The 22,980-nt window shown below is 41.4% G+C and overlaps 1 protein-coding gene across 3 annotated transcripts in view; it reads right to left on the reverse strand.

Moving 5' to 3' along the window:
• JAKMIP3 (Janus kinase and microtubule interacting protein 3) overlaps positions 1-22,980 on the reverse strand; it is a 91,249-nt gene that overhangs the window by 47,807 nt on the left and 20,462 nt on the right. For 2 of the 3 annotated variants that reach the window (XM_019556317.1, XM_019556315.1), the window contains exons 3-6: positions 9,789-9,908; positions 6,102-6,248; positions 4,414-4,545; positions 1,819-1,854 (exon numbers count right to left, since the gene is read on the reverse strand). In XM_019556317.1, coding sequence (XP_019411862.1) covers positions 1,819-1,854; positions 4,414-4,545; positions 6,102-6,248; positions 9,789-9,908 — 435 coding nt within the window. Of the gene's footprint in view, positions 1-1,818; positions 1,855-4,413; positions 4,546-6,101; positions 6,249-9,788; positions 9,909-11,540; positions 11,757-22,980 lie in introns of all 3 variants that reach the window. The other variant, XM_019556316.1, reaches the window with a different exon arrangement.

Consider the following 22,980-nt stretch of genomic DNA (forward strand, 5'->3'; position numbering starts at 1 on the left):
GGGGGAAGCCAGGCAGACACTGCTGTGCTTGCAGTCTTCACCTCCTTCTCAGCCAGCTGGAGCTCTGGCTAGGGAGGAGAGGGGCCGGGCCAGCTCTGCTCTCTGGAGCAGACAACCCAACCTAGCACAGCCCAGGGCTGAGAAGTATGCTGGGATGCTGGGGGACTCTGATTTAACTTAAACCAGGAAGGGATCTAGGACAGAAATTCCATAAACTGGTTTGGCCTAAATCAGTTAAGTCTGATACTACATTCAACAAGGTTTATTTTAAAGCAGTTTTGGCCATTTTGAAACTGGTTTATGTGCACTCACCTAATGTTCTTTTAGAGGTTTAAACCAGCTTCTGCTCATTGAAACTGCTTTATGTGTAACTTTTGTCCATAGCCCAAAGTTTAAAACTAACTGTCTGGCAGTGGCAGCAGCATTTCTAATCAGGCAGTGTGGAGGGAGTCTAATGACGTCAAGGCTCATTATAATCTACCTGACCCCTTCTAAACTCTCCATTCCACAGGTGTTAATGATTCTCTCTTCTTTTTACTGGTCTTAATGTTCCACCAATCAAACTATCCCTTGTTCCTCAATTCTACTGGCTGTTAGCTGATCTTCTAAAGAAGTTCCTATTTCACGGCCTGGCAGATTATTTTTACCTCATCCCAGTGAAGTTAGATTTGTTTTTATTTTGACCTTAAACTGAATAATATAGCTCTTAGCATATTAGTAAAGCTTCTAGTGTACTTTTAACTGGAGAAATATAGATGTTGTTTTAGATGTGATAATGCACGGCACCATTTGCACCCCCCCCTTTTCAAAATTCTAGATTCTCTTTTCTCTCTACTAGGCCATTTCTCTTCTAGACTTCAAGGGATATTAAACTAGTGAGTGCTAATACCTTTTGAAAATGAGGCTTGAGCTTTTGCAGTTGTAAGCAGATATTATAAAACATTTAATAGTACTGGCACTTAATATTTCAGATTTTTGGAAAAACATTATTCTGGGTTCTTAAGAAAAGACCCAGTACTCATAAAACAATATAGATTTTAAAGTTATATACATTAAACAACCCACCCCCCCACCATTATTCTCTAGCTTATTAATTTCCTAAGACAATTCTAAACAATGATAATATATTCTTACTAACATTTACATCATCACCTGTGATGAAGATTGGGTAGTCAGAATGCTAATAGTTTTTTGAATGACAGATTAACTCACTTTTTCTTAACTTCTGTACTGACAACAATGAAAAAATTATCAATACAAGTTAACAGACATCACCTGTATTTTATAGAAGCCAAAGGGAGCCTGTAGTGATAGGTTCCCTGGCACTGGTTCTAAACACACCAGTATTAATGGAATATGACTGCTTTCAGTTGCACTGAAAAAAAGCAAGATTTGAAACTGGTAGAAATTGTCTCTCTGCTTTAAGGAGATGGCTCCAAACTGTTACAGACCAAAACAGTTCCACTGCCAATGCTGCTAAGTGAACTTACTAGGAATTGTGGAGGCAGACTAACTATTTTGACTTCTCAAGATGCAGTTTTGTGTGCAAGGTAGAACAGAAGGTAAAACACCTTTCCAATAAACCAACCCCCTTTCCACTAAAGGAACTACTATCGTTAGAGCTTTCCCCAGGGCCAGTAGTGACAGGAACCTTGAGATAACCTATAAATATGAAAGTCATTAACAAATATTACTTTGAAACATATCATTATTACAAGAAAACATTAAAGGTTGTGCGTGTTCTGCATGATTCCCAAAGGCCCCCTGCAGAAAATAGCAGAAATGAGCATGGTAAAATTACTAATATACATTACTTACTATTACACTCTTCACATAGCCAGCAGTTTCAAGAGTCTAGTAAAAAAAATAGATATTGTCATTAACTGCAAAGATAAAATATTGTATTAGTTTTCTTGTTCTGATTCAAGCATTATGGGTTCATCGCATAGCCCATTCCATATTTAAAAAAACAAAATAATTTAATTTATTTTGTAAAGAATCTACAGAGGATGTGATAATCCAAGAGAATCAGGCCGTTTCTCTTGGTGTGATTAACATCCCGTGGGGCTGCTAGTCTAAGAGCTTTAATCAGCATTTCAAAGAATATTTTTAATACACTCAGTGTCTGATTTTGCAGTCCATGCTTAGACACATTTTCATTGGCTTCAATGCAAATTTTGATTATGAGAATAGGGATCTTCTAGGGCCAAGACATCACTTCCAATTTTCCATGTGCAAAATGATGAAAACCAAGTGGATCCAAGAGGAGAGATGTAGAAGTGGAGAGGTGTGCTGCTTTTACAACGTCACAGTGCCCTTTCCCCTGCCAAGAATACTTCTTAGTGTTCTGAAGGCTGAGGACCTTGTTCACATTAATTTTTGACGACTCAGGGAGCTCTTAACCACCATGAAGATGTGTAAACTAGTTTTAAGCACCCTTTAGGCATCTTAAAGTTACACCACTTCAGGGCAGGTTTATCTCTGATCCGTTTTACCCTGTGTGTGTTCCACAAAGGTGTGCCCACATCCCTAAGATAAGGCACTCAAGTTTCAGTCCTCCGGTATCCTAGGATGCCGTGTGCCCTGCCCCCAGCCTCTTGTTCTATGTGGACAAACTCTCCACCCCTGAACTCTACTGTCCAGGGGCTGGCACTGGCACCAAGCCAACTCCTTCCACCCCTGGGTGTGTGACTTGACCAGGCAGCTTGCAAGGGCACAGACCTGTACAGAAGGGAAGGGTAGCGTGCGTACAGGAGACAGCAAGGTAGTGAGCCAGATCAAGGCCCCTGTGAGCTGGGGCTTTCCTCTGGGGATAGGGGCAGTATCCCAGGATCCTGGCCCTTGCCCCAGCCCTGGCCCCACCCCTTCCCACCTGTCCCACTCCTGGACACCACTCCCCACCCACCTGCGGCCCCGACCTATTCTGTCTGGTCAAACACAACCTGCCTGTAGAGGCCACTTAGGGAGTTTTGGGAAGCTCTTGAGGGTGCAGGGGGGATGCTGACCTAGCATGGGGGGAGAGCAGGTGATAATAAATCAGCCCGCAACAGCTCACCAAAACACCCTAAGTGATGCTTCAGCCCAAATAATACCCCCACCCTTGCTTTAGTGGCTTCAGTGGCTGACTCCATTTCAGCACCCAGCCCCCAGCTGCTGTTCCCACCCACTGCCTATCAACCCCCCATTTCCCAGTCCCCATCATTAAACTCTCTCCCTACCAGCCTCATGCTCCTGACTCCACCAGCCCATCTCTCCAGCCCACCCCAAGTAGATCAGGGATAGAAGCCTATCCTAGCTCACCAGCCCTCTTGTGGAAGCTCACAGCCAAAGCTCCTGGTCAGGCCCCTGCTCACTAGCCCTCCAGTAGCAAGTCATGGCTGTGCAGGTCAGGAACAGTCAGAGAAGGTTTTTAGCTTGAATGCATGACTGCTCTGAACTCAAACAAGCACTAACACCAATCAACATTTGAGAAGCCTATAGTGCAATGCATAACAAAGCCCTGAGAGCGCCAGGAAGATATTCTTTCTCTGAAACAAACATTTCTCAACCCAGTGGCAATGTCTCACTGAAGCTAATGGTAGTTAGAAATGCACCCTGAATTTGAAAAAAACAGAGTATAAGTTCACTAAATTTCCACTGCTTTAAGCAGCACTAGCTCACAGAAGTGATATAAATTCCAGAAAGGCAATAAATTTGGTGATACCTTTTACTGGACCAACTGTATAGTTGGGGGAGATGTTAAACAACCTTTTAGACACTGAATAGCACTTTCTGCAGAGTTGGTGCGATTAAAACTATCACCAAGAAAATCTTTACCACTTGTGTATGTCCCGGACTTTTAGAGCCATTATAATGCTCCAACCCTAATAACATATATTCCATTGTTGTTCTGATGTGGGCTTTGGGTATTTTTGCGTAAGAAATCATTCAAGGTATCATTTTCTCCTTAACACACCAGTGTTCTGGAGCCTCATCTTTGCTAATCACAAAAAGGAAAATCATGAGAAAGAAAACAAATGTTAAAAGCTCTCAGCATCATTACAAACAATGGAAGGCAGAAAACAGTCCCTTGTGTAGTTTAGACTCGATCTTGCTCCCATTGTAGTCAGAAAGAATTTTTGTCACAGACTTCAATGGGGATAGAGTATGGTCATTAATGTGCTTACTAGAGGCTCGCGATAGCTGAGTGAAGCCCCCTTCTGCAAATACAAAGCTGTTGAAGCGTTTGTTTTCAAATAAAGTTCTTTCAGAATCCTCTTAGATTCAGTTCAGTTACTACAAATTGCTATAAAGGGAAGTCTACAGAAATCATCATTGTGTTTGACACAAATAATGCCTGGTTGCTCAAGGGTTTATTTTCTTTTGTGATGACCTAGGCCACCAGATTCAAGAAAGCCTGTATTGCTTCATTACCTTAGAGAGTTCATCTATAATATTTTGCTGTTCAATAATTTGTAGTCTCAGAAATTCAACTTCTCTTTCTTCTTGACTATGGTCAAGGTCATTTAAAGAGCTCGGTCTCCTTATCGTCCCAGCTCTTTGCCTCTAAAAAAAAAAAATACACACAGAAATAGCAGACAATTAACTTTGCCAAAATAAGAGTATATGTAATTCTTCCTTTTTCCCAAGGAGTAATTTGTCTAGGATAATCAACGAACTAATGGTGAGTGATGCTTTCTCTTTTCTTAAACAATAAATGCGGATGGAAAAGCAAAGTTGCTCTTCAAGCTAGAGGAAGCTAGAAGCTAGGGTATTAGGGAGGTAGTACCTTGCTTAGATTCACCTGGTGGTCCACATATTATATTTACTCAAATGTATGACAACCTTGGATTTAAGCTGACCCTCCCCAAATTAGATTCTATATATGGAAAATGTATAAATTTATTATAATTTTCTAGGTATATTTTCTAATTATTGGAGAGCTATCTTAAATTCATTCCCACTCCCTACCCCCAGCTACAACAGGGAAAGCAGTGGGTGGGGAATTGGGGTCAGGCCCTCTGCCTCCCCGCAGTTCTTCCCCCTCTAGTCTCCCTGTTCCCCTGCTACTTGAACTGCCTCCCCATTCCCAGGTCCTCACAATCTCTGCCCTTTCCCTGCACCCATTCCCCTGACAGTAAGGGAGTGGGGGGGAGGGAAGAGGGGACAGAAGCTGCAGAGGGCAAATGGAGAGGTGGAGTAGGAGACTGCTGTGGATCTGACACTGCCCATGACTCAGGCTCAGGGCCAGAATCATAAGAGCCACATGTCCCCACCCCACCCCCCTTACCCCACTTTTTAACTTGAATCTAAAATAAAGGGTTTTTCTCCTCCATGCTGATGGTGGGGGGGGCACCTCATCTTAGATTCAGGTAAATATGGTAACTATTACATGCCCTTTCATAGCCCACCAAGACCAGATGTTAACATCTTGAAAAGACCATAAGTTTGGCTCCACCAGAAGTATGCACAATGCTACATGTGGTTTTATATTATTGAAGCAGGAACATTAAGAGAGACAGGAGACTCAGACTAACATTCCTTCTTTATGGATCATTTCTATCTAATTCTAGCTGCATGAAACTGGAACTATATAGAGCAGCTGAGTGTTTTTGGTCCTTCTGCATTCAATTACCAAAAATCAACAATTAACAATTAAAAAAAAACCTAAGAAGTCACAGACACAAATTTCCAAATCACTGTTAAGCCATTCTGAAATAGATGCTATAAGTGAGAGAGTGTGTGTTCCTATTTTACCTACCAGGCACTATTCATCTTAATCAAAATATAGGAAATGAACCTGATTTCCTTATTGTAACATTTTATTATACGTTAGTATTATAAAAAAGATAAGCTGAAGTAAAATATTTTCTAAACTGGGATGTGTTTGAAAGCAAAACTCTTTTTGACCAATTTTTCGGTTATTGGAACTTATGCTGTAAACAGATAAAAGCCATGAGGCATGTAGTGATGAGTAACATAATAGCTTGGAAAACACATGGAGTTAATGAAAATATATGTTTACTGTCTTGCAAGTTTTGGTGATATTTTTGTTAAATGTCTGAATTGATCCAAACTGCAAGTGTTGAACTATAGCTGACAATGCCAATAGAGAAGCCTACCATTTCAATGTTCTCTTGTGTTACAAATTTCAATTTATTTTCCATTCGGCGTAAGGCATGTGACAGATCTTCATTCTTCCTACTGAGTCGTTTATTTTTATCCAGGAGGGGTTTATATTGACTTTCTGCTTCTCTCAGACGTTTTAACTGAAATATTAAAAAAAAATATATCACTATGCGATTTTTATTTATCTCACATGCCAATATAAATGATTAAACAAAAGTCTATTTCACTATAACAATAATAGAAAACACTCCCGATTTTGAAAAATGCAAAGCAGAACAGGCAAACCCTATCACATAAGTAATTTTTGGCCTGTTTCATTGATATCAGTGTGTTTTTTATCAGCCCCCTGATGAATTTCCACCAAATTCCTCTTCACTGAAGATGCTTTTGACTATTTTTTTCTGTTGAACTATTTCTTATGTGATCCTCATCACCAGGATATGTGAGCATTTTCCAATCTTATGAAGAGCAGATATTAGATATTGTTATTTCCTTTGCTCTCTTTCTTTCTGTCAGCAGGTTCTGGACTTGAGTGTGCTTTGTTTGCTCTTCTATGACATTGCTGGGGGAAAGTTCTTCTCTCTGCTCTGCCCCTTGAGAGTGAGGGAAGAGAAGCCTGTATTAGTGGTATTGACACCTATCTATAAGGAAGAGGGTCACTGATGTTAGGGTTTATTTTATTTCCCTACCTCAAAGTAGACGTCAACATAATAATGTGACTCTCTAAAGTGTCTCTCTTGGGGCTTATTAAAGTTCATTAACAATAACCAAACCCAAAGCTACACTGGACTTTTTCTGACCCTAAAATCTGTCAATCCTCTATGAGTAATGTATAACGGGAAAGAGAGACATCCTTTTCCATTAATGAGTGCAGTGTGAGCACATTGTGTAAAAAATATACCCTTAGGTGATGTATTTAATGAAAGGCTATGCTGAAAAATGAATGCCAGCTAACATCAGCTTAAATATAAAATACTGTTTCATTGTTTTATAGACAAACATATTTTGGTGATGTCATATTACAAAATGAGATACTATCTGGCATAAAAGGATGAGAGCAATCAAATGTCCAGACTTATTTTCTCATGTAATATGCACACTCTACATACATTGCTGGGTTACAGACATTACTGATTTAATGTTCTTCATAAATTCAGCCTACATGTCATCCTGTTTTACTGCCCTTGTTTTCAACCCTGGTATAACATTTGTGGATCCAGTGAAATTACACCAGAGTTGTCTTCAATCCACAAAATACCCACATTCAGTAACACTTCTGTGGTAATATTTCGGGTATGGCATTATGCCTGTAACTCAAAAGACATTTTAAGAAAGAGCAAATAATTTGGGTAAACATGGAAGAACACACATTTACTTCCAACACATGAAACAAACATGATTCTGATTTTGTTTTATAGTCTTATGTTTCCTTTCTTCCCATCTTCAGTTTCAAACGCCACTTAGTTTCCCGGTTTTTGAAACCAAAGTGGAAGTGCCAAGATGGGAGCATGGCCCTTGTTTAATCATCTCTAATATTCAAATTATGACAGTGGCAAAAAGACTGATTTTTCAGAGACTCCCTGCCCCATAATTTGCTTATCATATTTTGCTCTGTTATTCAAAAAGACAGATTGAAACTGCAACTGCAAACTGAGAAATGTCTATCTGACTCTTGTCTCTTAGAAGCAGGCAATGAGTTTTTGTCCCTCATTATAATAAATACAGTTACAATGAATGACTGATTTTAACATTTTTCAACCTTAATTTTCAGCTGACTCTGTAAAAGTCTGCAGCACTTAATTTTATTATATTAAGCCTTTTCTCACGGTGTTTCATTCTGAAAGAAATTGCCTAACAAAAAGTTAGACAGCTCACAAAAACAGTTTCAAGAAATTGCCAGCCCAGTTTTGTAGATCTGTGATGTTTGAATAAGCATCTGAAATTTAAGTTGTTAATTGAGCTAAACCAAATTGTATTCAAGATACATTCAGGACTAAATGATGAACTACAGCAGGATTCAGTAGTAAACTGATGGATGAGTGCATTATAAAACTATACTACATAAATTCGATTTTCTTGTACCTTCCCAAAATCAGTGTGGATTTTTCGTTCTCCTTCCTTTCAAAATATCCCTTGGTCCAGTACTCTCAGAGAGATGCTTGAGGGACAAAAGGGAGTGGATTAGAGAGTATCACTTTATAATTCTGGTGCTACCCTCCAAAAAGTGTTGCAACTGTTCTGTTTCCAGTTCAATTGATTAAAAAAATCACTCATCACCCTTTCATACTATCTTGCTCATGTGCCTTCCCTCAAAGAGAATTTCCTACAGAGCAAATGCTACTGGGACAAACTCCACAATATTTTGAGATGTTTGTCTGATGACATGAATGATTTTTTGAGGTTTTACAGCTATGGCTGTGTGGTCTCGATGGATAGGTAATGTTAGACTACATTCAACTGTATCATCCTTATATTTATATGCATTGTGGTATTCTCCTGGTCATAACTGGATCAGGAAAGTCTTCTGGTTTGGTAAACACATATTTGGGGGGCAGATACACTGCAGACTTCCTGTTGGACTTCCCAAGAATCCCATGGATAATGTATGGAAATGGCTAGGTAAGAAATCATGTTTAACCCTTGGCATGGAGCAAGTATTTGTGTTTGGTATTCCTGGGTATAAGGAAACATTTTGGGGCCTCAGCTAGCAGGCTGAGTATAAGCTCTATTCCTTGGTTTAAGATGAAGAGTAAGATCAGGTTATTGTTCTGATATATCATTTCATGTGTTCTTATATCTCTGTCTATCTCAACATATGGTTAGTGATGTCTTATGTTTGCTCTTGTTTTTATAATAAATCTTTCTGTTATCTTTTATAGCATGCTTACTGTCAGAGAAAACTTTGATTTAAGAGCATTTGACTATACAGGCAGGGCTCTTTCAAGAAAGTGGGGAGGAGAGGGACAGGATTTATCTTTTCTGAGCACATAACTAAACAATAGTGTGTTCCTTCTAGCTGGCAAAATCCCCTCTGTTAAAGATCTGGCAAGACCTAGGTAAGGCAAATAAAGCTGAGGTGCCAGGTCAGGGAGGTGAGCTTTAGAGCATCTCAGTCTGTTCTCAGTGGTCAAGCAGCAGATGGCAGAGAAGTGTTTGGGGCTAACAGGCACCCCTGGGAGTGTGTCTTAAAGATGCATCTGACTGTAAATGGGCTTGGGGGTCTGCCACAACTGTTTCACAGGCTTTTACTCTTAGGACAATGGGAAAGACCTCCCATGCAAATCTGTGGAAGGTGGGAACGAACAATACCGAAAGGCATGCGGCTGCCAAGGCTCCACGCTCTGCAGTACACTCTCCTGGAAACACCTGATTCACACAGTCATACCTTCTAAGAATCTTCTGCATGTTTGGTCCCACATAATTAGGAACATCCATTCTCCTTTTCAGGCCTTCTGTGCGGCCCAGCAGGTTCCCCATCACTCCTTGGCAATCTAGTAGAAGCTAAAACTAACTAACGATCAAATCTTCCCAAAGGAAGGTCATTGTCTAACTTTTTCTGCAATAGGCCCCAGGTGAAGGAGGATAAAAGAGTGCAGTGTTGTCTCTAGTGAGTGTTTATCTGCCACCTCAAATTCTGATAAGCATTCATTTCCTGAAAACTAATGGCAGTTTCTACTTACAAGCTCATTTCTTTCTTCTGACAGCAGTGCATTCCGATCTTCCAGCTTCCTGATGATTGCACTTAGTTCAGCAATTTTAAGCTGGAAACGACGGGCATCCTTTTCATCCAACTGCTGTTCCTAAAACAAAGATCAACTGCAAATAACTGTTCATAGATGCAAATAACTTTACATAGGTAACTATGTAAAAAAAAAATCCCAAACCCCAGCTTTTTAAATCTAAACATTTCTAATCTGTATATGTAGAAGAATGTAATCTATGCCTTTGTAGAACTGATCACTGAAAACTGCATGATGAGATCAACAGAAAGTTACGGGAGCAGAAATGTAACAAAGTATGCAAATGCAAAGTATGTATATGCAAATACAGAATCACAAATGTTAAACTTGGAATTATGAAAGAAAACATTGAAATCCAAGGCAATATTTCTAATATATGCCACTGTTGAACTGAGAGTTTCAGATGTGTGACCCACTCTTAGTACTTTGTTAGAGGGAAATGATATTTATACATACTGAAATATAAATGCACAAATGCCATGCAATTATACCATTGCAACTTCTATGAAGTTGTTGCCCTAGTTTAGATTCTAGAGGGTCACGCATCAAACATATAGGGCTGTGCTTTAATCTATCAAAAATGAAAATGCTTCAATCAAATTGTAAGCAAAACCAAATATATAGGAAGGCATATTTTTATTCTTCAGAATCAAAGAGCAGTTACATCTGTTGACAAATTATGATTTTTTTCTCTATCAGGCATTTAACCTAATATTTGATGAAACAAGAACAGAACTTTGATCAAAATGAGCAAATTAATATTCATAATCCTAAATGTAACTTTCAGAAGGTCTAAGATTCCTCATTCAACAGGTGCAGGAGAGGCTCTGAAGAAAGAATAAAAGAGATTTTTGTATATGTTCTCAATCATCTAATCTTTTACCAAGAAAATTAAGAATTGCTGCAAAAGAAATCTTGATGAGAATCAACAATGAAATATATATCACAGACGTATGAAGCTAATTAACTGGTTTTTTAAATATTAGCAAATTAATGCAGAAGCAGCAGAGTGGAATAGTTACACATAAGGCAATATAAAAGGGTGACTAAAATTTAAAGCCATTAGTATATTGCATAGTATGAAAAAGCAGCAGATAATAGGTTAGTAGGCATTCAGTTCACTTCCTAGACCACTGGTTGAAAGCAAAAGCAAAAAGCATGTAACCATTAGTAACAGAGATGTTCTAGGAGGACCGTATAAGCTTGTATGCTATTGATTGCATTATCTTACTGATTTCCCTCTGCAAATTATATTTGTACATTTGTTTACAATACATGTTAGCCGCCTAGAAAACTAGGACACGTACATTACTGAGTTAGAAATGCATTTGCATCATTTGTCAGCAGAGATTGTCAGACTGTCAAATTAAGGCAGGTGGTTGAAGTGTGAATACATTTAAAACATGGAAAATTCCACCTTACTGACATAAAACTGAAACAAAGAAAACAAAAAACAAGAAATAAAGTTAGAACAAAACAAAAAAGCAAAAGCTCTCCCATGGTCTGATCTGATTTTAGGTCTGAAAGATGTTTGCACCGAATTAGCAGTGTTAGAAGAAATTTCTTGGTTTTCTCTGTACATCTATGGGAAAGCTGTTGCTTGAATATGCACTCATCAAGATTGTGTCATCTTTTTTTGTTTGTTTCTTTGCTTGCTTTTTTTTTTAGGTGAAACCACGTGAAAGTGCTTACGGGGCTTCCTGAATGATCTGAAGCGTCTCCTGCACCACTTGCATAAGGAAGTTCCCGTTTGGGGCTGCTCAGATGCCGATCAGACTCTTTGATCTGGGAAAGTTGTTCATCTAAAGCCTCCTTTTGGAGCTGAAGTCTCTGAGCATGCCCGGCTTGAACCCCTAACTCTCTTTCCAGCACGTAGACTGCTCTGTCTTTAAATTTTATCTCCTCCATCTATAAGGAGAACAAAATACAATCACACACGCATGCATGTTACAGGTCTGTGGTTACCATAGAAACTGGCAGCATGACAATGGCACAGCATTTTGGACGGTACCCAAAGGTACACAGTCATTATTACAGATTTGACACCCCTTAATATTGAAAAAGAACAATATTTTCTTGAAAATAAAGTACCAATAAGTGCTTGAAAGTGACCATATGAACAAACTTGCTTCATTTGTTCATTAGCATTGCATTTCTTTTATTTTAAACCACTTTCAGGAGCCTCCCAGGTGAAATAACCATTATACTTTAAGGTTCTCTCAGTAGATTTGATCAGAGCATTGTTTTTTCATTCCATTAATTTTTTTAAGTTTTCAGATTTTTTTTTTATTCCAGATCTGTCATAAGTGCCTGGATCTCATCTTCTATCCCTGTTGACATAAACACTATCAAAAAAGCTGTTTTCATGGAAAGAGGGAGGAAGGAGCACTCTACCACAGACTTATTAGGGATGTGAGACAAACTCAGATCCCTTTGTGGAAATGAGTCTCTCCCTTGGGGAAGGAATCTGTACAGGCATTTAAAGCATCCGAGGCACATCTACTGGTGAAAATGTGCATCTGTGGACAAGTACTTAAAGGAGAAATAATAACATATTTGCAGTACTCTAAGTACTTCTGAAACATTATGTATTTAAGTGAAACAAACAGCTTTTTACCTCTGAGCTTTTCAAAATCAGGAATTACAAGCAAGAATTCAGCCTTCTGTTATATTTTTTAAGAGGACTGGTAGAAAACCCAGATAAAATAACACTAAATTGGTCATGTGGCAGTCACTAAATTACTTCAATTACAGCAATATCAAGGTCAAGCATAGGGGCATAAGCACCAAGAAAAAAGAAGCATATCTTAATTTACACTTGGTACGCAGTGATTTTTCCTCAAATGGATACCACTGAATGCAGTATTAGGATCCTTAAAATCAGTATCCACATAGGGGATAGTGTAGTTTGTGTCGGCTGCAAAAGCCATAATACGTAAGTACTTGGGCAGCTAGCTGATGTTGAGCTCCATGCTGCTACAGCTACACTGCCAGCAGTACTTGAGCCAGCTGCTTTAAACCTAGCTTGGGTATATCTAGATGATCTGTAATTATCACTGAGGTGACTTGTGCAGATATACCTAGAATTGGTACTGTGCCCCTGACATCCAGAAAAAGTAATTATTTCAAAACTTTAAATGTTAGCTGAACTATACAAGCAAGGAAATTCACATTTAAAACTTCCATTCCTTCCATATACTCCCATGTCTCAGTATTTTACCTGATGTAACATATAACATACATGATCCATGATACATTGTACATAAAGTAAAACTAGAGTTCAAGCTCCTTGAATGCACAATGGAAACATTGATGTGCAATGAATTCAAGCTCTTCTCATTTATTATACGTGTACAAAAATTTAGGCACACATAATTTTAACTTAACATAATTCCAGACCTGTCATACTGTGTTGGGAATGTCTATTATATGCCTACTTTTTAAAAGAGCTATGTGAAACCCTGAACTCCAAATCAACTTGCATTACGCCTGCACCTAAGTATGAAGTCTTGGCCCTAAGCATATCAATAAGATAGTGGCCAATAACTTCAATGGAGTATTAAATTTCACCCTATCTGTTCAAGCACCTTAATCTATAAGTGTGCCACCTGAGTTGGGAAGTTGAATATACTCCCTCCCCCAACTGCCCTTCTTCCAGTTGTGTTTAGTTCCTCTATAGATTATTTCCAATGACAGAGTGTTCCTATTTAGCATAGAGATAAAATAGCACACACCATGCAACACACTGTTTCCATTTTCAGGAGTACTACAAGGACCTGCAATACAAACAATGGTGGGAAGTATGCTCCACCTGAGGTATATGAAATATTATAAGAAGTGGATATGTCTACTTGCTTGTGGAAAAACAAACATTGCTTGTAATGTATCTTTGTGAAAAAAGTCAAGGTAAGAGTGTGTGTGTGTGTGTGTGTACACTATTTTTCCTCTATTCAAAAGTATCAACAAGTTACACCCCCCTTTGAAAACAGAACACATTGAAATATTGTGTGTGCTATTTTATCAAGGATGCTTTTAAAAATTCTCAGCAATTCTGAAATCTATTGAAGTTTTCCTCCTAACAAAGAAATATCTAGACTCTTCCCATGGAATGTATAAACACAGGGAAACCTAAAGGGACCTGTAAATGAAAAGGATAAAAACAAACTGGAGAGCTCAATCCCCCTTTGTGTGAATACAAAGCATTTTATAACACAGGCAACATTTTCAAGGAGAAACATGAAATCAGAACAATACTAAAACTTCCTTAAAGTAATGCTATAAACTACTAATGTTTGGATTTTTGCAAAAGAAAACTAAATTTAAATGCCATGAAGAAACAAGAAGACACCAGTACTTACATCTTACAGCAATGTTCAGACTCAGGAATTAAATACAGTGATTTCATTTTATAGTTCTTTCTTAAACATTAACATATCTATATAATTTTACAGCAGCAAAAAATGAGTAAAACTTTTTGAAAAGCTTATTTTACAGATTTTTCTTCAGAGTAGCAGTATCATCACGGAGGTGCTTTTTTAAAAGGAAAAAAAATAAAATGATTTCCAACTCACTGAGAGATCTGAGTCAATTTCCAGGTGTGTCTCCAAAAAATGGCATCTCACACACTTGTTTCATTATTCAACACAAGAACACTGAAGTGTTTCCGACTAATGTGATCACCTTCTTTCTATTTGTATCTGGTTGCTTTAGATAACACAGACAATTTGTGAACAATGTGATTGAATATATATGAGCATGGTATCCAATCATCGAAAGGAGAATGTTTTGCTTATCAGAGTGGATATTCCCACTTTATTTTTAGCAGGCTGGTCTCTACTTGGAATAATTTTTTATACTGAAGTGTTAATTAATAAGCAGCCTGTGAGCATAGGTTCTGCCGATTATGCACACATAATTCCAGGCATAGTTTAATTTTTTTTACTTACATCTCATGGTGTAAAACAAAATTTCTAATATTGTTTTTCATCAAGCTGGTTTTGAGCCCTATGGTTCTTTGTAAGTAAATTATTTCTAGAATAACAGTAACATCAATACGTAAGTTATATTGCTCTAGAAATGTCCTCTTGTAATGTTCATGGGGCACTGGCAGCTGTACGGACTCCATAACATTGCTAATAACATGACTGTAAGCTTCAGAAGAATTTTGTGTTTGAAGCTTCCGCTATCTATACTAAAGAAGCCAAAGCCATTCCCAGACAAAGGTTTTAATTGCAAATGAGAAAATTCTTGCCAGTTGGAGGCTGTTACATGACATACATATTTCCCCATAGGCAGCATGTCAGAGCAAGCAATTAGAATGTGTAAGAAAATCTGCAAAGGAACTCAAGACTCCTGCAGCGTCAGGAGTGCAGGTGAATGGGCTCTCGATCACTCATTAGTGGAAGGGTAACTAACAAGAAGACCTAGATTAAAGGAAAAGGGATTTCAGTGCGTGTGCGCGTCTCCTTGACATTAAGGAGATTCATGTGCATTCTGACAGAAGGAGATCCAGGAAATGTCTCTATATACAATAGAATTAACCCTTATTCAATTCTCTCATTCAATTCTCCCTCATATTTCATATTCCTCAGTGTTCCCAAATAAGTGAATAACATGCCTCTTACTGTTTTTTTTTTAAACTTTTGCGTTGCTATAAATAGTTGTTAACCACATTCACCATTTATCAGATCCAGTCATTGGCTATATGAGTTTTACACAACGCTCAAATTACCATGATTTATATTTTAGAAACAAGTGAGCAGAGTAGGGTGAAGGGACATAGTCAACTAGTTAGTGCACAAAGTGCAACAAACCTTAGCTCCTGCTAAATATTCCAGGCACATCTAAGGGCAGCACACATGCTGTGCTACTGCAGCAAAGCAACATTGATTTCTGTCAGTCATCAGCAAATTATGGCAACGCAGCAAATGCAGGAGGCAAGTAGCAAGCGTTTTTTGGGGGTTTTATTTTTATTCTTTTTTTTTAGCAATACAGAAATACCTTGTATTACTAAAGAGTTTTACAAAATCACACATTGGCTCTAATATATAAAAAAACCCAAAACAAAAAAAGGCATAGCTTTTGTTTACTATGCATTTATTCTGTATGGCCTATACTTGAAGGCCAGGTAGAGGCATTACGTGTAAACTGGTATAAGTCACGGGAACTTAGTTTAAAGCTCCTGCCTAGTGCAGGGAGGTTGGGACCGATAATCTTGCAAGGTCCCTTCCAGCCCCTTACGATCTATGAATCTATGAACAGAACAGAAGTTCAGTGCGCATAGACTGGTTTAAAAATGGTAGATCCTGGTCTAAGATAGACCTGGACAGGTGTAGCATGAGACTGGTTAGGTTGCAGCCAGAGGCCTTTGCACCTCCCCACTCCCTCCTCACATAGAGGTGTGCTAGAACTTGGCTCAGACTCGGCTGCAGATGGTGGGGGGAGGGGAGGGAGAAGAAGGGATCGTTTGTAGCTCTGTATTTTTCTCTTTATACAATGTCCCTAGGCATGGCGGGGATGGTGCTTTGCAGAAGGAAGGATCAGGCCCCTCACTTTGACTTGCAGCAGGTCGGGACAGGGCAAGCAAAGAGAGTAAGCAGCAGCTGCAGGCACCTGTGCCCAGTGTGTGTGGGGCTCAGCAGAGCCTTGGCACAGGCACCGTTCCCTGACATCACTCAGCCAGCTCTGCTGCTGCTGCTGCTCTCAGACTTGTCTTTGTTATTCAGAGCTCTCCATCTGACATGGTGGCTGCCTACAAAACACAGAGCCAGGCTCCCCACCACACTTGGGCTGGGATGTGGGGACACACACACATAGCCTCCCCCTCACCCCATACACACACATAAACACATGCACACAGACCCCTGCACTCCTATCCTTGACAGTTTTTAAGTCTTTGCTTCTAGCAGCTCAGGGCTTGTGCTCCCACCCCCTCCCCCCTGCTCCTACAAAGTCCCCTGGGCACAGTGAGGAGTGGGGTGCTGGCGCTCTTCCTCCTGGGTCTTGGGATCACTGGCTGCTGGCCATCTACTCCTGATGAGTGGGGGCAGGGGAAATGCAGCTCCCACTGCATGCACAGGAGCACCCCCACCCTGGTTGGCTTGTCTTCTCTGCATGTGTTTTCATGGGGCGGGCTGGCCAAGAGCAGGGCATTCCATGAGCTCCACTTTGGAGGCCAGGGAAGCATAGGAAAGGAGAGAGGGGGATGCAGAGGAAACCCTTGAGTGGTGGGGAAGTTCAGTGTAGGGAAACAAGGGTCAAACCCCCAAGGGCCTGACCCATGGTCCAGCCAAGGCCCCCATTGACCAACAGGACCTTTGGATTGGGCCCAAAAAGCTTTGGAGGAAAGGTGAGTTGAAAGGCAGACTGCTGAGCATGCTGGGCCACATGGATTGAGGCTGCCAGATGCAGTCAGGTCACAAGGACATGGGTGGCAATGGAAAGGGAAGAAAGGGGATGGAGAGCTGAGGGGAACCCCCCGCTCCACAGGACAGCCACAGTTCCTCTCAGCTCTCTGGCTCCATCTGCAAACAAATAAGCAAGCCCCACTGCAAGGGGATTGAGGACAAGTCAGGAGTAAGTGCAAATGAGGCCATTAAGATGGTACCCACCCTTTCCCTGCTCCCTGGACAAAGCCCAAGGATCCCCATGATCCCCTGAGTGGGGTCACCATGCCTCCCTTTCCTGGCTGCATGCAGCTGATGGCTGCCTGACAGATGAAAGGACAATGGAGGCAGCCATGGGCCAGGCAGGCAATCAGGATCGCCCGCCCCCAGTCAGCTCTCCTTGGCAATCTCCAGCACACTGGGAGGCAAAGAGGAGTGCCTCCAAGCTGCTGGCCTCGGCCAGTGCAGGCAGCTTTTGTGCTCCCCTCCAAAGAGCAAACTTGTGCTCTGTTTACTCCTGAACTAATGTAATCTCTTTAGAGAAACCTGCATAAGTTAGTTTGAATCCACTTCAGGCTTTCTGAAGGTCCATACCGAACCATAATTATTAGGGCTGTGCAAAATTTTTCCACCAGTTTTGTTTCGATGTTGTTTTGACCTGTTTCGAGGTCTAAACAGCAAAATTGAAATGGAACAGATATAGTTGAAACAGCCTCGAAACAAAATGAGGCAAATCAAAACGTTTTGCCGTTTTGATGCTGTCTCGATGTTTCGCCCATGGACTATAATGGGGAAGGACAAAATGGCCTATAACTTTGTCATTTCTAGCTTGATTTGGATGAAACTTACATGTGTGGTAGTCCCTTCTGAGGGCACGAAGCCTGCCAAGTTTCAAGGAGATAGGTGCAGGGAGTTCAGGGAAACCGTACCCCAAAGACCATATGTGACATTTTTTTCACAATAAGAAAAAGACACAGATTTCCTTTCAGGGTGTCCTGACCAGTAGCAGGGGACTACTGCATGAAACCTTCAAAAGCCAGGGGGTGGTAGAGAGAACAAGGGGCAACCAAGTGTGCTAGAGCAGTGTTTCTCAAACTTTTTTCTACCAGGACCCATTTGTAAACATTAGTGGCCAATCCCGACCCAGTGTCCCTCACTCCTGATCTGCTGCCCTCCACCCCCTGGCCGCAGCCCCATGTGGGGGCATGGTGGGGGGATGGTATGTGGGACATGGAGGGGCCCCAAGCAGCCCCTAGCAGGCTGGAACTCTGCCAGCCTGTGAGGTAAAAACCAGTTTCCTGTGTTTTTCTCCTTTAAAGGAAAATCCATTATTAAAGTTTGTTTGTGGGCCCCTTTTGATATATTCTTGCAGCCCACTTTTGGGTAGTGACCCATGGGTGGAGAAACATAGTGCTAGAGCAGTGGTTTTCAATCTGTGGCATGTGGACTCCAGTGGGTCTGCAGACTATATCTAAGCGGTCTGCAAAAGCTGACTGTGATCAATCAAAAGTATGTGAATACCCATACTTACAATTTAAAGGTGTCCACACTTTCATTTGAAATTTCCAAACGGGTCTGCACTTCCAGTCAACACTTTTTAGGGGTCCAGAAAGGACAAAAGTTTGACAACCGCATCCAGAGGAACAAGAAGGTTTAGGGCCAATGGCGAAGTGAGTTTATAGTAATTATATCACTGGAGTGGAGTTCAGGAGATCTAAGTCGAATTCCCAGCTCTACCCAACTTCCTGAGCAACAAGGTAAGTTAGCCTTCCTGGAGCTCTATGCTGCCACCAGCTAAACTGCTACCCAAAGTAGCTCTGGTATCTCTATACTGCAGTGAAGACATACTGTACATTTTCCCCATTGCTTATTAACCCTTCCTATTCTTTTCCTCTCCAAACTCAACTTCCTCATTCTTTCCTTCTGATGCTACCACCTCAAACCTCTCTTTCTCTCTATCTCCTTCTCTTCCTCTTCCCTAGAGATTCACTGATATCTGTTCACAATGGGTAGTGTCAATCACCCTATGTGCTGCTAGTTTGGGGGCTAAAAAAACAACTTTTGTCAGAGCTATGCAATTGCAATTGTGATCACAGTGGCAGCAGCAACCAGAAGTTGCCATGCATGGAAGCTGCCCCAGGTACCCTGCTGAGTAACAGAATAATGAAAGGCCTCTCCCTGGTTTGCTGCTGGCCAGGTCCTTGATGGCCAGGAACAACAACTAATTTTCCCACAGCTTATTGAATGTGGAAGACTGGAACTGGGATGCAGGCAACCCTAGAAGTGCAGATTTATATGACCTTACAGCCTTCTAATTTGTGCATGTACGTTAGACAAAGGCCAAATTACACAATACATATACATGTTCATTTGCATACGTGGATATAAGCATTTATTTTTTTCTTCTGAATGCTCAAAAGTCTGTGGGCAAAAAAGAATTGGTGTAGCTGACAAAAGTTAATCTGATTCAGACCAAATGAGAATCTGGCCCTTTATGTGCAAAATGACAAACACTAATAAAGAAGCCAAGGCCTCCTTAAGTATTTGATCCTGAATGCTCAGGTTTAATCTGAAGATGTGATTGTTAGGTATACATGCCTTTGAAAAAATTGAATGAGAATGTTATTACAATAGGGGGGTATATGTTTTCAAGCTGCACGGAGATCTTCCCAGCCCACCCCACCCTGCACAGATCTGGGGGCACACTTCCCCCCCCCACCCTGTGCTCTCCCAGACAAGTGACAGCAGCAGCAGTGGGAGCCACCAGACCAGCAGGCAAGCGCCAGACCAGTGACTTTCAGACCAGTGGTGCGCAGAAATGGGAGCCACTCCCCAGGCCCACCCCTGAACCCCCCGGATGAGCTGCAGCTCCATCCTGTGCCTGCTCCACCCTGTCTAGGCAGCACTTGCCCCTACTCCAGCCCCACTCCTCCCTCACCACAGGGGCCTTGATCTGCGCCACCACACGCCTTCCTTCCCCTTTCCCCTCCCACCATACCAGACTTACCAGCTGCAAACAGCTCTCCAAGATGCTGAGATGGTATTGAAAATCAGATCAGTATTGATATGCCTCCTTAAAAATCATCTATCGATATCAGCCCCAAAAATCTTTATCAGTGCACCCCTAACAATTATTGACATAGATGTATATCTCCATACCGGTCTCCTTTAACAAACATTAGACAAGTAATGGATAGGGCTTGTGGCACACTATTGCAGTGGTGTTCAACCTTTTTGGCTGGTAGGCTGGATGGGCAGTGCCCAGTCCCTCCACAGGCTGGATGCTGTAGGGCCCCATCTGACAGTGTAGAGGGGGGAGGGGAGTAGCCCAGCTCTGATCCAGCTGCGTGGTGGAAAGGTGCTTGGTCCAGCCCCAACCTTGGTCCATGGAAGGGAGGGGCCATGACCTGGCCCTCATCAAGCCCTATGGAGGGGAGGGAGGGGAGGCGGAGTGTGCCCTGGCCCTGAACCAGCTGTGCAGGGGGATGTCTAGCCTCATGGGAGGAAGGGGATGTGGCCCTGCCCTCAACTGGCTGGGCAGAGGAAAAGGGGCATGGTTTGGCCCCACAGGGAGATGAAAGGGAGCATGGTTTGGCGCTGTAGGGAGGAGGGTGTGCAGCCTGGCTCCAACCCATCAGTGTGGAAGGAAGGGTGTGGGACTTGGCGCCAACCTGGTTATGCGGGAGGAAGAGTTCTGGCCCAAATCTGACCTGATCTGTAGGGCTTAGGATTTTGGCAGTGAGGAGTGATGACTGAAACCAGAGTAACTGCCAATGCTTCCCCACCACCAAATACCCCAAGCCCTGGGAAGCCCCGCAGTGTGGATTCTAAGGGTCTGTAGGCCGGTTTTGGCCCATGGGCTGGAGGTTAAGCACCCTTACTCTATCCCATTTGGGATTCCACAATACAGATTTATGACAGAGCAACTTTCTATTCCATTTTAAGTATCACAGGCTGCATACAAGCAGTCATTTTTAGCAGCATAAAATTTCTACTAGTAGAAATGATTCTGGAAGAGGGAGTAGTATAAGAAATCAGCCTGCAATTGCCCCCTTTCTGCTGATCCTTGCATCTTCCTGAGACTGGGGTAATCCTGGTCTAGAGAAGGCAAGGACTCCTCTCATTTCCAGAGGGACTGGAGCAGGATGGTAAAACCCCCTGCCCACTTCTCACACTGGGGGTTCCAGTGTGTATAGAAAGCAGGGGCTTGTGCTGCTGCTCCCTTCCTCAACTTCCAGAGCCCAGGCGCCAAGTGGGCAAAGCCTCTTACACACTTCGCATTCTGGGGAACCTGGTGTATGAGGAGCTAGAAAGGTGCAGCTGCTCTTTTCTTCTCTTCCCACCTGCAGGAAAGGCAGGAGCAGCTCCCCCCACCCAGTTCTCCAGACTGGGGTGACCCCAGTTTCTGGAAGGTACAAGGGACTTTCCCACAATTCCACTCTTACTGGTCTCTGGGAGGACTTACGCCACAGGAAACTGTGCGAGTGTTCATTCTCCTGGAAGAAATTCTCCTGGAAATGACTTCTAACTGGCTGTAGTTCAGTTATTTTCTTCCCAGAACTGCCAGTTTTCGTCTGGAAGAAAGAGCATGAACACTTGTACATTTGTGGTTTCTACCAAGAGAATGGTGAGTCTGGACATGGCCACAGTGATGCAAAGAACTGTAGCAGAGGCCAGGATTTAACTCAGTGGTAATAGCAATAGTTACCTAATCACTAGAGCTAGTTGCTTGCAATCACATGCTCTCATGTCTATTTGCTGGGATCATGTTTTTGTTCCTTTGTTTGCTATTTTGCGACAATTTTGTGAAACAGTTGGTGCCTGCTCAAATGATGGGAAAAATCAAGCAAACATAGGTATTCATATTTTAAAAAGCACATCATGTATGCAACGCTTAGTGTTTGTTATCCTCTACTCATCATTTAAATATTGAAAGGTTTCAGTCATCTCATCAAGTCTCACTACTGTGTGATTTATGCGACTGGTCACTCAACAGGAATACAAAATGGTTGATATTCAGTTTACTATTAAAACAACCTGAAAATTGGTCATCTGAAATATCTAGTGACAGTGGTGAAGAAGAAATACTGAGTATATGAAGCCATTTGAAGACATCACTGTACAGAGAAATCAGCCTTCATATTGCATACATTTGTAATGAGCTAAGACAATCAACAGTAAAATGGGCAATTTAGAAATCTTAGCCTCCTACTCCTTTCACCTGATATTTGCTGAACTCCCACATTTCTTCAATATTTTATCACTCCCTAGGGAAGTGAGAAGTGTCAGCCATGTGTCTGTAAACATACAGCGTCTGGTAGTGATCAACAAAAGATTTTCCTTTCTTTGCCTATATTAAACAAAACAGATTGGAATTCTGCATGATCCTACAGTAATAAGCTAAAAGATCCTTTAAATGATGGCTGGTGGCTAGAATTTTCCTTAAACTATGCTGATTTTAAAATCCAGTCTCTACTGCAGCCCACTTAAATGGCAGGTTTTAGGGATTTTTAAAATCCCCTTAAAAAGGGTTTCTATTTGAACTATAAACACCTTCTCTTTTCTGGTCAACTTACATATGTTATGAAATGTACTGTGCTATTATACGAGTTCGGATATTAGGTCCTATCATGCATGCACGGCAGTCCAACTAATCTCATTTTATTAACATGACAAATGGGGCCTCTTGATATGCATGTATAACTGTTAACAGATATTGCATATGTATATTGGAGGGAAGACTAGAT

The sequence above is a fragment of the Crocodylus porosus genome, unplaced genomic scaffold (assembly GCF_001723895.1).
Source record: "Crocodylus porosus isolate Cpor-Errol unplaced genomic scaffold, CroPor_comp1, whole genome shotgun sequence".
Taxonomy (NCBI): Eukaryota; Metazoa; Chordata; order Crocodylia; family Crocodylidae; genus Crocodylus; species Crocodylus porosus.